The sequence below is a fragment of the Lithobates pipiens genome, unplaced genomic scaffold (genome assembly GCF_037356315.1).
Source record: "Lithobates pipiens isolate NorthernLeopardFrog02 unplaced genomic scaffold, aLitPip1_a1.2 Scaffold_30, whole genome shotgun sequence".
NCBI classification, from domain to species: Eukaryota; Metazoa; Chordata; class Amphibia; order Anura; family Ranidae; genus Lithobates; species Lithobates pipiens.
This window is the reverse complement of record NW_027507791.1, coordinates 168,087,272-168,100,811: the sequence shown is the minus strand read 5'-3', so window position 1 is coordinate 168,100,811 and position 13,540 is coordinate 168,087,272. Positions and strand designations below refer to the sequence as shown.

Genomic DNA, 13,540 nt, shown 5'->3' with positions numbered 1-13,540 from the left:
CCCTCCATAGGCTGTGTGCACCTGTAAAAGAGTGCACTTTATAGCCTGTAGTAGCCAGCAATGTGGGTGTCTAACCACGCCAATGTTGCGTTAATGCTCTGCCCCCCCTCCTCTGCTCACCCCTTCCGCCCCACTCGTCTTTTCAAAAAAGACCACTTTCCCACACGGACCGAGGCTCTGATCCTCGGAATCTGCATGGAGGGGAGGCTGGGGCAAAGGAGAGAGCAGGGCTGGTGGATGGGAAGCCGCTTTAATGGCGGCGGTGGCAGGTGGCGCGGTATACTACCGCTTCTCTGTGCCTAACCTAAGCCACGGGGGAGAAACCCTGCAGGAGAATACCCCCCTTCCCACATCCTACCTGGAGCATGGCTTGGAGGAGCATACAGTATGGACACTCAGACAGACAGATCAGGCATGAAAAGTATGTGCTCTTGACAGCCCCTGGTGGCGACTTTAGGCATAACATACATTTACTTAAAGGAGAAACCTATTAGAACTGGAAAAAATTCTTAAGGAGTCTGCCTTACCTTATCCAGCTGCAGGGTTCTGTGTAACAGACCCAATTTTCACCTCTCACGGTAGGCCCCATTTAGAGAAAAAAAACCTTCAGAGAATGGGGCCCCCTTTTGTATAGGGGGATCCGCAGTTCTGAACCTGTAAAGCACCCCGCCAGGGCTATGGCTGAAAAAAACAAATACTGCATCCCGGGGTCCAGCTCTCTAAAAAGAGAAGCGTTACAGGTACAACCTTGTTTCTTCGGACACAAGGCCCGGGTACCATCCAATTCGGCCTGGAAAAGACACTTTGAATGGATCTGGTTGCATGGCTTGCCTCAGTGTAGGATATTCCAGTGGAGCTCAGCACATCTTTACTCGTGACCAACACCCAAGACACTGGCGATAAAAACTGAGGTGCTCCCAGTAAGGGGAAGGGTTATATAGGGGGTTGAACTTCCTGTCTATGGTGTGTCAGTGTCCAATCACCTAGTGATACCCTATATAACACATCAGTAATTACTGAGACTGTGTCCTGTGATGTACCAGAAAGACAGTCTATTTTACTTAAATGGAAAAAAAAAAAAAAAAAAACAGGTGCTCCTGAGGTAGCCTTCTGGAAAGGATTGGTAAATGCAATGATCCCTCTGTACAAGGCTACATACATTGCTAGAGACTGTGGCAAGAAATTTGGAAAAGTTTGGAGAGCATGGTGCGAGTCTGATCCAACAGTGGGTTACCTAAGGCTGTGTGATAGGTCTATACTCTCCTTAATTTGGGTGAAGTCTGGATATACTGTATGTTCTACATCAAGGCTTAGGACCTGGAAGGCTTTCACTTCTGTGCATTGATTATGTTGTTGAAGGGTGAAGGGAACTGTGTAGGGTTAAGGTATATAATTGTGCATTTGTATTTTCTGGCCATGTTGGCCGTACTTCAGACTTGGTGTAGTGCCAAGATGTCTGTTGTTTTTGTGCTGTGTGTATACAACTTCAATAAAAAGAAATTTACAAAAAAAAATAAAAAAATGCAAAGCCCTGTTAGGCAATCCTAATCCTCTGGCAACTCCAGGTGTACATCATGTACATGTAAATGTCTACAAAAGAATGGTGCAGATGACTCATCTAAATTAATTCAATGGTTTTTAGCACATTATAAAGCCTTTTGTTTTAACCTTTCTGTTAGAAATTCAGCATACTCCAAGATGACTCAACCAATATTTGCATATCACATGGAAATACATTTTTAATGTTCAGAACATGGTTACCTTCTGTGTACTCCAAGTCTTCCTCTGTTTTTGAATCACTTAAAAAAAAAAAAAAAAAAAAAAAAAAAACACATTTTATATTACAATACTAAAGTTTTTTACCTATCAGTACATTTGAAAGGGCATCAGGACAATTCACACCTTCTTATGCAATAGGAATAAGCAAAATGGGAATTCAAAAATGTATACTGAAATTGCTTCTGTGGCATTCTGACACACAATTGGTTCACTTGTGATGGGTTCCACTTCCTCCAGGTACAGGGCGTGGCCATGGGCACATGTTGTGCACCGGCCTACGCCAAACTGTACCTGGGTAGTGGGAATGGAAAATATTTTCTGATGAAACACTAAGTGCATATCTTGATCATTTGTTATGCTGGTACAGATATACAGATGACATTTTTTTTTTTTTTATTTGGACCCACACAGTTGAATCTTTTGAAACATTCATCAGTGAGTTAAATAACACCTTCAAAAAGTGTAAGTTCACCTTTACAGAAAACCTGTAAGGTGAACTTACACTGGACCCCCCTCCCCATCACACCCAGTCCCACTGACCTGGAGTCCCGCAATATCCCATTCTGACACATCGTATAGCTGCTTTACTGGTCCAGGGATTTGAAATCCTGACAGCTTTCTCTCCTCTTCTCCAGCGCTGACAAGACAAGCTATGCAGGCTCTAATTGGTCAGCGCCGATAAATTAGAATGCCTCCTATACATTCAGCCGATGGGATTTCAAATCCTCGGAGCAGTAAAGCGGCTGTCAGATGTGTCAGAGCGGGCAATCGCCGGACTTCAGGTCAGCAGGATCGGGGGAAAGGGTCCAGTGTAACATCACCTTACAGATTTTTCTGTAAAGGTGAACTTACCCTTTCAGTTTACACACACCTATCATTTTGATGCCATAATTTTCATAGACTTACAAATATATAAATATCAAAATAACCGTTTAGCAACCGCCCTATACCGTAAAAGTGCAGTAGGCAACGTTATACTGAATGAGACCAGTGCCCACCCACCGACACTCATCAGCAGCATTCCCTATGCATAATACATCCATTTAGGATGCAACTGTAGCCATGATTATGAGTTCAAATTGCAAGCATATAATCTCTGACAATGTCTTTTAGCCATTGGTTATTCCAAATCACTATTGCACAAAGCATTAAAAGAGCTTTCCAACAATCTAGGACAGTGATGGCGAACCTTGGCACCCCAGATGTTTTGAAACTACATTTCCCATGATGCTCACTGCACTGCAGAGTGCAAGAGCATTATGGGAAATGTAATTCCAAAACATCTGTGGTGCCAAGGTTCGCCATCACTGATCTAGGACATCTTTGTTATACTAAACCCGCTCACGACAGAATTGCAACCTACAGTTAAAATTATTACCAGATTTTCCTCACGGAATCACTGGTTGCATAGTATCCTCCTTAACCATTGACATCTACTTCAGAAGGACCCTATTCTCAGCAAATATATAGGTAACTATCCTGAAATAGTTTTTAGAAAAACTACATCCCTTGGGGATGGACTAACTCAGAGCCACTTTATACCCAATTCTTTTTTTTTTTAATTATTATTATGGAATAACATATACAAGACATACAGAGTTAGAGCATAGGTCAAAGTATAAGATAATACAACAGAGAAATAATTGCGTTATACAAACCCGTGTACTATTCTCTTGTAGGATTTACCCCTTTCCCTACCTACACATGGTGAACATTGTTCAATATGTCCCCTCTGCCCCTCCTGCGCACCCAGTCATAATGCCACATCAGCCACAGGTACAACTACAATACGTAGGTCCCCCTAATTCGCCCATACGCGGTGTCTTTGCAAAATAAGTACGGGACTCCTTTAGTTGGACTCAGCGGAGGGCCCCATCCACAGCAAACGTGAGCACACCATATGCCGGGCAACAGACAAGCTTCAGTCCACACAGGTAGCTGGTGAAGCGAGCCATCTATCCCAGACCTTATGATATTTATCTGGGCAGCCCCTATGTTGATATATAACATTTTTGTGCGGCAGTGTAGCATTGACCTCCCCAATCCAAGCTTGAATCGAGGGGGGGGCACTGCACATCCAAAGTTTTGCTATCATTTTCCTGGCGCAGAACAGGGATTCACTCAGGAAGACAGACTGGAACTTGTCCGTCAATACATCCGGGAGCAAACCCAGCAGACAGGCTTTGGGGTCTAGATGTAGGGGTGAGCCCATGCAGTCATGCAGGAATTTAATTACCTGCATCCAATATGTTTGGATTTCTGGGCATGTCCATATTAAAGTGGTTGTATACTCAATTTTTTAACTTTTACCTACAGGAAAGCCTATAATAAGGCTTACCTGTAGGTAAAAAAAATCTCTCCTAAACCTGTACGGTTTAGGAGATATTCCCCTGACTGCAGCGGCGCATGTGCACAAGGGGATTCTCGGCCTGAAAATCGGTGCATACTAGCTCATTATGCCTTTTGCTTTGCAGGTTTAAAAAAAAAAAATATATGCGGGTTTACTACCGCTTTAAATGATAAAATGAGCAGGACTGGTCGGTACACCTCGGACATCGCGGGTTCCTATCACTCTGGTATTTGGCCAGTCGTCCAGGTGTGAGGTATGATTGATGTTTAACATACAGCTGGGTCAATCTGTCAGATAGTCTGGGGGAAGCTTTTTTAAAGTTTTCAAGGATCTCTTCCCAGTCCTCGTCCCCAATGGGACCAACATCCTCCTCCCATTTACGTTTGGCCGCGTCTGTTATCTGGGCTACCACTCGAGTCCTCAGTGTAGTGTATAAGGCAGATATCAATTTAGAGGGATCTGCCCCAATGATCAAGTCAGTCACAGGTAGGGTTTGGGGGCTAGGGAGGCCATTCTTAAATTGGGCAAGGAGAGCGTGACGTAACTGTGTGTACCGATATGCCATAGATGGCGGCAACCCAAATTCATCCTGCAATGATCTGAAACTGCACACTACCATCAGGGAAATTACCTGATGAAGGTATACTATCCCCCTAGATGCCCATAAACGGATACCAGGTAACGTCCTCAGCTCCGTTAACAATGGATTATACCAAAGGGGCGTGTGGGAGTGCACAAAATCAGCACCGATCATCTTAAGCGTGGACTCCCAAACGTGTCCATGGTGTGTCAGGAGGCGATTACGGCCCTTTCCACCCACCCCCCCTCTAAAAAGTACAGGCAGAGGGGAATGAGCCCACTTGTTGCGTTCAGTACAAGTTAGAGCCAGATATCTAGGGCCATCTGTCTTGTGTAAATGGAAAAAGTGGGACAATTGAGCCGCTAGGTAGTATGCACGTATGTCCGGGAGGGCAGTTCCTCCAGAGGAGGTCGGGTTTTTAAGGGTGTTCCATGCCAATTTATGTCTACCGGGGCCCCATACAAAGGTATTAAGGATAGTGTCGAATGCTTTGAAGAATTTCATAGGAATGTACGCCGGCGACTGCCAGAGCTCGTACAAAAGTTTGGGCAGTAAGATCATTTTTACTAAATTAATTCTCCCCATCACCCCCAGTGGGAGACGGGCCCAAGATTGCGTTTTGCATTTAGTATAAGCAAACAGGGGCTCTATATTATGTATTACGTATTCTACTGGGTCCTTGGTGACTTGAATTCCCAAGTATTGGATAGTATTTACCCTGCAAAGAGGAAGAGACGCAGCTTCTCTTGTGGGAGGGAATGAATCCAGAGGAAGGATCTGTGATTTAGTCCAATTTATGCTCAAGCCAGAGTGTCGTCCAAATTCTTCAATGGTTTGGAGAACAGCCTGGAGAGATGGGCCTGTGTCTTCAAGATACAGAAGCATGTCGTCAGCATACATTCTGAGCGTCTCTACAACGGAACCCACTCTAAGCCCTCATATATTCGGGTTATTTCTAATAGATATGGCCAAGGGCTCTACAGCCAGTGCATAGAGCAACGGGGACAGGGGGCAGCCCTGGTGGGTTCCACGCCCGAGAGGGAATGGATCCGTCAACCTCCCATTCACCGCCACACATGCCTCAGGAGAGTAATATAGCAACTTGACCCATTTAGCAAAATTAGGACCGAATCCGAAACCCCTAAGGCATTCCCAAAGGTACCCCCACTCCACCGAATTGAACGTCTTAGCGGCATCCAACGCAACCACTGCCCTCGTGCCCACGGAATCATGCTGTGCCTGGATGTTCATGTGTAGTCTACGGATGTTCATGGCTGTATTCTTCCCAGGCATGAATCCTGTTTGATCAGGGTGTATTAAATTTAAAATAAGAGGGTTAAGACGGGATACTAGTATTTTGGCCAGAATTTTAATATCTGCCTGGAGCAGGGAGATTGGGCGGTAAGAGTCCGGGTAGTGAGGGTCCTTCCCAGGCTTCGGTAATACAATTATGATTGCCTGACGAAGAGAGTCGGGGAGGGTCTCCGACTCAAAAATGTAATTATAAAGTCTAAGGAGCTCAGGGACTACTGCCTCAGCATATGTTGCATAAAAGTCTAGTGGTATGCCGTCTTGCCCAGGGGCCTTAGCCATCGCCAGGGACGATATTGCCTTGGCGACCTCGTCACTGGTAATAGGCGCCTCCAAAGCCGCCACCTGAGTGCCGGACAACTGAGGGAATGGCACATGCTGTAAAAATGTGCGCGTGTCCTGCACCGGAACCACAACCCGATAAGTATATAGATCTGCATAGTAGAAGCGGAATATACCCGCCACCTCTGTCGGATCTACAATAAGTGTGTGTTGTGCATCTAAAATGGACACTACAACTGGGGGTCTAGAGTCCTGATGGGCTAGGTACGCTAAGAGCCTACCTGCCCTTTCCCCTTGCACAAACACCCATTGTCTAGAGAAGAAATGTTGGCGTTTGGCTTGTTCATAATGGAGATGGTCTACAGTGCGTGTATGTAGTTTTAGCAGAGAGGCGTTATGTGATGTAGGGTTAGATGTAAACGCATTGGTGGCGGACACTAGTTGCTCAGTAGCCAGTTTAAGTTGTGTACCCGCAGAGGCCTTCAACCTATTTATGCGCCTGGAGAGAGTGGATCGGGCATGTAGTTTAAACATCTCCCAAACCGCCCCTACCGGTGCCGTACCTCTATTAGAGGCAAAGTAGAACCGCCACTCTTTGTCTATGTCCTCCTGCCCCCTCAGGGCCGACAGCCAGAAAGAGCGAAGGCGTCACGGGTGCTGACCCATCTGGGGAGCAAGACGAATAGAGGTCCAGCACAGGGCATGATCTGACAGTGACCTAGCATGATAGCCTGCATCCCCTACTAGGGGGAGCAACGCATCAAATACCATAATATAGTCTATTCGGGACATTGTGGAGTGAGTAGCCGAGAAACAGGAGAATAGCCGGTCGTCAGGGTGTCTATATCGCCACACGTCTGTCAGGGAAAAATCCCGAAAGGTGCGGCTCAGGTGGGAAGTGCTACGAGGCGTGGAGGTAGTCTGTGGGTGTAGTCTGTCCATGTCAGGGTTTACGACCATAATAAAATCCCCGAGCCACATGACCAGGTTATTTGGATGTTGAGCTATAAACGATAAACCCACATTAATTAGGCTAACATTGTACGGTGGTGGTATATAGCTTTCAAGAATAAGGTATTTTTTACCATATAACGTACAATATATAAATATGAACTGGCCCTCGGGATCCGTTTGTAGGGATAATAAAGTAAATTGCATCGTCTTGGCTATTAAAACAGACACACCCCGAGCATACGGGGTGTGTGTGGCATGATCCATGGACGCCTCAGTGCCAATTGAAGTTGGCCTGTAACGTGCGTCTCAACCAGGATAACAATGTCCGCCCGATAGGATCTAAGGCATCCAAAAACATATGTATTTTATCCTATCGCGGAGCCCACGGACATTCCACGTCAATATTTTCATGGTGACCATGAAACAGCATGTACAAAGTACTCACGACGGGGAGCAGGGGCAGACCTCATGACAAGGCCGCCCCTACCCCCAGAAAATACACTCTAAACAACATTGCACCAGTAACTCTTGCCATGTATACCATTGCAGCATAGAACTTAATTCCTTATGCATAATCAAACATCCCAAACACCCCTCCCCCCATCCCACTCAGCCCTCAGCGTTCCCAACTGTGCTGGAGTATTAAACCCAAACCTGTTACCACCTAACATACACCGCTGCCGTCACCATGTAACAGAACCGTCAGTTCTGGTACCAAGGTTCAAGGTACCTTGGTGGGCAGTGCTGTGTCTAGCTAGGCAGGGGGGTAGACCTGCGCAGTGTAAGAACTACGCCTAACTGGAGTGTTCAGAGTCCCGTCCTCAGACCTTAGAGTCAACATAGTGGAAGGAGGGGAGGAGGATAACGCCCTCCAATATTCAGTGGTACAGGCCTCCTTCCCGCGATATCCGTGCAATTGTAACCATAACATTCAACCAAGAGTCAGAGAAAAAGAAGAAACACAAAAGGTGATAATCAAAGAGAAAAAAAAAAAAAAACCCTCCTCCGGCATGAAGTAGGCAAAGTACAATCCATCTGTTCATACAGCTGTATAGACACATAGTAGATATTAGCATGCACATAAATCCTATCCCTTGCAGTCCAAATAGCTGTCATAGCGAAGACTGTAGGAAAGTGGTTAGACCACGTGTGAGGCACAGGAAGGGAACTTATGCCTGACTCAAATATAATAGGACACTCAGTTCCGGTATTGGCTAGATGTATCTCAGGCTTGCAAACCCACCTGCCTGCACCCATGCCGTCAGTCCCAAAGAAAGGAAGTCAAAATCAAACGGTAGGCAGCAGGGTGTATACACAAGTTGGTTAGGCTCTTGCACATGGCAACCCTTACAGAGTTTCAAGCATTGCAATTCCTGGACGCCTGTGCTGGGTCCTCAAAGAAATAGTTTTTGTCATCTCCAACAATACGCAAACGTGCTGGGAATAGCATTGCATATTTCAGGTGGTGAGCTCTGAGGCGCCGCTTGACATCGGTAAAACGAGCCCTCTGTTTCTGGACCTCCGCTGAGAAGTCCGGGAACACCATCACATGCCCCGCTTGGTATGGAATGTTGTCCTTCTCCTGGGTTCAGTCGCAGGATAGTGTCGCGGTCGCGAAAGTTGAGAAGCTTGGCTATAAACGTGCGTGGCGGCACTCCCTCAGGTGGGCCACCACAAAAGTAGCGGACAGGGCCTCTCTGCCATAGGTCTTGATCAGGTGTTCCAGGAAGGTGGCCGGGTCCGACCCCTCAGCCCCCTCAGGTAATCCAATAAATCTCAGGTTCGATCTGCGGGCTCTGCTTTCCAAATCATCATGTTTCTGAGCTAGTTGCTGAAGCTGGCGTTGCATGTCCGCTTGTGCATGCTGCAGGGGGTATAATACATTCTCCGCCTGACCAATTCTAGTTTCAGCTTCCGTGACTCTGTCCCGGATCTTAGTCATGTCTTGCCTGATGAGGGAGATGTCTACCCTGATCTCTTCAATCTTAGTAGTCAGGGAAGACTGACATGCAGAGATCGCCTCGAGCACTTTAGTGGTATCTGTCCCTGAGTGTGCTGGAGGAGCGGGTGGGGAGCCGCCATCTTGCTCCTCATGGTCTTTCTCTACTCGCCTGTACTTATCGAGCGATGGGGTAGCTGCAGCGTTCCGCTTTGTGGGAGACATCTCCTAGGCACTCAGGGGTTCACAGGTAGTCAAGGAAGCCGTTGAAAGCCTGTTATTTGCACGCAGGATAGTAGCCAAGGATCTGCCGAGAGCGGAGCTCCTCTCACTCACGTCCTATACCATCGCCGTCCAGGCCACGCCCCCACTTTATACCCAATTCTATACCTGTTACTCGACCACTAGCCATTTATAGCTGTGGCAATTTTAAATTCTGTCCATGGATCAATATAGGTACCAGTTTCGTGGTACCACAGCGTCATCTGCCACTCGAGCTGGCAGGATCTTCCACTTTTCCAAGAGAGATAGCCCTTTCTCCAAAGAGTCAATGATGTGTGTGCAGCCGTCTTTCATAATTTATAGCTTGGTGGGGTACCCCCATCTGTAAATGATTTTGTGGTTCCTGAGCACCTTTGTTATGGTGTTCAGATTCTCTCTTTTTTGTAGCCTGTACTGAGACAGGTCCGCATAAAATTGCAGGTTATGATACTGTGCAGGGATTTGCTCACCTTTGCACATTATCATCATCAGTTGTTCCTTCACATGGTAGAAATGAAGGCGTAGAATCACATCTCTAGGAACCTGGTCTGACAGGAAAGACGGTTTAGGCAGGCGATGGATCCTGTCAATAGTTAATTCAAGGTCAGAGAGATTAGGGTTAAGTGCTTTAAACAGAGTGGAAACATAGGTATGCAGATCAGCTTGTTGGATCGACTCAGGGATCCCTCTGATTTTCAGGTTGTTCCTCCTGTTCCTGTCCTCAATGTCGGTGAGCTTCAATTTTATCCATTCCGTATCCCCATCCCTCTCCTCATGGGAATCCACCAGGTCATTAATTGTGTCGGCAAACTCGCCCATTTTCTGTTCAATATGCTCTACCCGGGTCTCCACTCCCTGTATGGCAGTATTATGAAACTTATGCATGCATTGCGCTATGTCAGATTGAAGTGAACTTCTCAAAGATAAAAGCATATCTTTCAGTAGTGTCCATAACAGGCTGGTGCAGGGTTGGGAAAGATTCGATGGAATCTGGTAGTTCATGTGTCTCATCCCCTGAGTCTGAAGCATGGCTGGCCTGACAATTGCATCCTTCGACATCCAGCTTAAATTTTGCCTTAGCTGGGCTGCCTGATATAGGGGAGGGAGAGCAGGACTGGGAGCAAGCCGGGGAGCTATGATTGTGAAGCCCTCTAGCAGATTTGGGGAGAGAGCCGGCCGCGTTGTTTGTCGGTGTGGAAGATGGCCGGGGGCCATTTTGCTTACCATCCTGTAGCTTGTGCGGGTAAAAATCCGTCAAGCGCTGTGGCTTGCGGAGTTCCTTGCGCTTTCTAGACATGCCGCGGAGGTAGTCCTCGGGTGGCTCGCTGTGTGGGGTCATCAAAAGAACCCCGACTGGTCGGTTTGTGCCACTGTTTCCCCGATATGGTCAGGAGCTCCGGTCTCAAGCTGCCATCCGACTTGCGCGCAGGCCACGCCCCCCAACTGATTTTTTTAATTAAATCTATTATTTCCACCCAATAGGATTGAATCAGGTGGCACTGCCACCAAATATGGGCATGTGTCCCAGCCTCCCCACTTTCCCTCCAGCATAAAGGAGAAATGTGAGGGTTAATTTTATGTATTTTAAATGGCACATAGTACCATTTAACCAATAATTTATAGTTAATTTATTTTGACTTTGTGTCCATTGAAGTAGAGTGGACATAATCTAAAACCTTATTTTTCATTTCTTCAGATAGAGCCTGATTCAACTTCATTTGCCAGCTTCTAAATGGACATGCATTGCAGATCCATCATTCAGATGGCTTTCAGACCAAGCCGCCCATTGCGTCGGTAAAACACTGCTATTTTTTGCGGCATTTCACCGTCAGATTTGGAGCGCATTTCGGGCACTAGCGGGGCACTTTTACCCCCGCTAGTGGCCGAGAAAGGGTTGAAACTGCCCGTAATACGCCAGAATAGCACATTTTTGCTGGCAGTACTGCAGCGCTGCCCCATTGATTTCAATGGGGAGCAGCAGTGGAGGAGCGGTAAACACACCGCCCCTAAGAAGCTGCTGGCAGGACTTTTCCTGACGTCCTGCAAGCACACTGCTCCAGTGTGAAAGCCCTCGGGCTTTCACACTGGAGACTTCACACTGGAGACAAAAGAGCAGCAGTTTAAGGGCGGATTGCAGGCGCTATTTCTAACGCTATAGCGCCTGCAAAACTCCCTCGGTGTGAAAGGTGTCTCAAACAGGATATTAACACTCTATTAATATTTGAAATCCCTTGTCTATTTATTCCCCCTTGATCAATTAATATTTCCCACGAGTTTAACCTAGAAGTCGCGTGAAGAGGTTTTGGGAGAAATGTTGGAGCTATCTATATCGCCACATATCCCATGGGGTCATGCCATACCTCTCTAGCAGCTCCATTAGTGAGCACAAAGCGTTGCCCTTTAAGACATCTTTAAGCCTTAACTGATCCAATAGGGTCCGGCGGGAAAAAGTTGCTACCTGTCAAGGGGGCCAAAGGGCTATTATACTACCAGGATATGTTTTTAAGTAATTTATCCCATACTCAAAATGTTTCTTTTTGTTTAATTTGTTTTTATTGAAAAAACATGTGAATAATTTATGATGTAATGCACAATATACAATACAGAGAAGATTAGAACAGGCTGACGAGAAAACCTTATAGTAACAGAACATTCTGTATAAACATATTCTAATGCCATCTATAACATATATCCACGTTCAATGTGCTCAGCTTGGAACAGCTTATCCAAATTGATATACTCATGAAACAAAGTATAAGCACCATTATCTTCCCTGTAAAAGCCCTTTAATAAGGCATACAACCTTGAAAAGATAGAATGTAGATAAAATAAAATAAAAGGTGAAAATGAGAGGATAGGGACAAAGATGGGGGGGGGGGGGGGTTGGTTGGTTGAGTGTATCTGTCAATCCTACATATGCAATACCTTTATCTAACATCACATTACCCAAGTAATTGGTGCCATTTCTCCCGAAAGGCCTCTATATCGCTTTGGGATCCAAATAATCTGGCCCAGAGCCACTTTACTCACACTTTCCTCTAAGGACACCCATTTTTTATATGGTGAGCCGTGGACCCAGTTCTAGATCCTCTTAATACTGGCGCCTCATGATATTTTCCAAAATCTGGAAGGAACACTCCCCCCTTCTCTCTTGGTCAACTTATTATTTTGTAGGCAATACGACTGGCCTCTGTTATTCCACACAAATTTCAGCAAAATCAATCTACGAATTTTGAAGTATGTTCCAGGGATATTGATCGGAAAGGCTTTGGAAGATATACAGAGCTTTTGGAAGGATCCTCATTTTTAATCACGTTTATCCTACCTAACCATGATAGTCTATGTGCAGGGTACCCTTTCAAGTCTGGTTTAATTTTGTTCAATAAGGGAACATAATTATCTTAGAATTATACTGCCAGGTATATTCCCAGATATTTTAATGCCTTTTCTTAATTCTTTTCCACATAAAAGGAAAAAGAGCTGAGAGGAGCATATATTCAGCTGGGTGGACCGAGCTATTTAATATGTCTGTTTTCTCCATATTAATCCTTAAATTCAAAGCAGCCCCATGACTACTCAATTCTCCCATGATCTTTCAAGGTGTTTGTGAGGGATAGGTTATATAAAACATATCATCCGCAAAAGCGGATATCATATATTCTTGTCCCGCAGTTTCTATACCTTTAATCTCATAGTTGGATCTTATAGAAACTAAAAAGATTCCAGAGAAAACACAAAGTAAAGGGGTATGTGGGCAGCCCTGACGTGTACCATTATAGAGCCTAAAGGGTTCTGATAAAGTGCCATTTACCAGAATTTGGGCAGTGGGTTTAGAGTACAAAGCCTCAATCAACCTCAGTATACGTGGTCCTATGCCAAATTTATGCAGTGTCCCGAGCATGAAGTCCCAATCTAGTCTATCAAGAGCCTTCTCGGCATCTATTGATAGAAAAAGAGCGGGCTTCTTGCTTTTATTTTTTGCTTCATGCATTAAACACATTGTTTTTAGGATATTATCTCGTGTTTCTCTCCCAGGGACAAACCCCGCTTGATCCTTTCCGACATTCTGGCATATATAGCTTCA

The 13,540-nt window shown here is 45.6% G+C and overlaps 1 protein-coding gene across 6 annotated transcripts in view; it reads right to left on the bottom strand.

Annotated features, from left to right (window-relative positions):
• ZFYVE26 (zinc finger FYVE-type containing 26) overlaps positions 1-13,540 on the bottom strand; it is a 1,794,472-nt gene that overhangs the window by 592,284 nt on the left and 1,188,648 nt on the right. For all 6 annotated transcript variants that reach the window (XM_077465059.1, XM_077465061.1, XM_077465063.1 and 3 more), the window contains one exon: positions 1,762-1,799. In XM_077465059.1, coding sequence (XP_077321185.1) covers positions 1,762-1,799 — 38 coding nt within the window. The remainder of the gene's footprint in view (positions 1-1,761; positions 1,800-13,540) is intronic.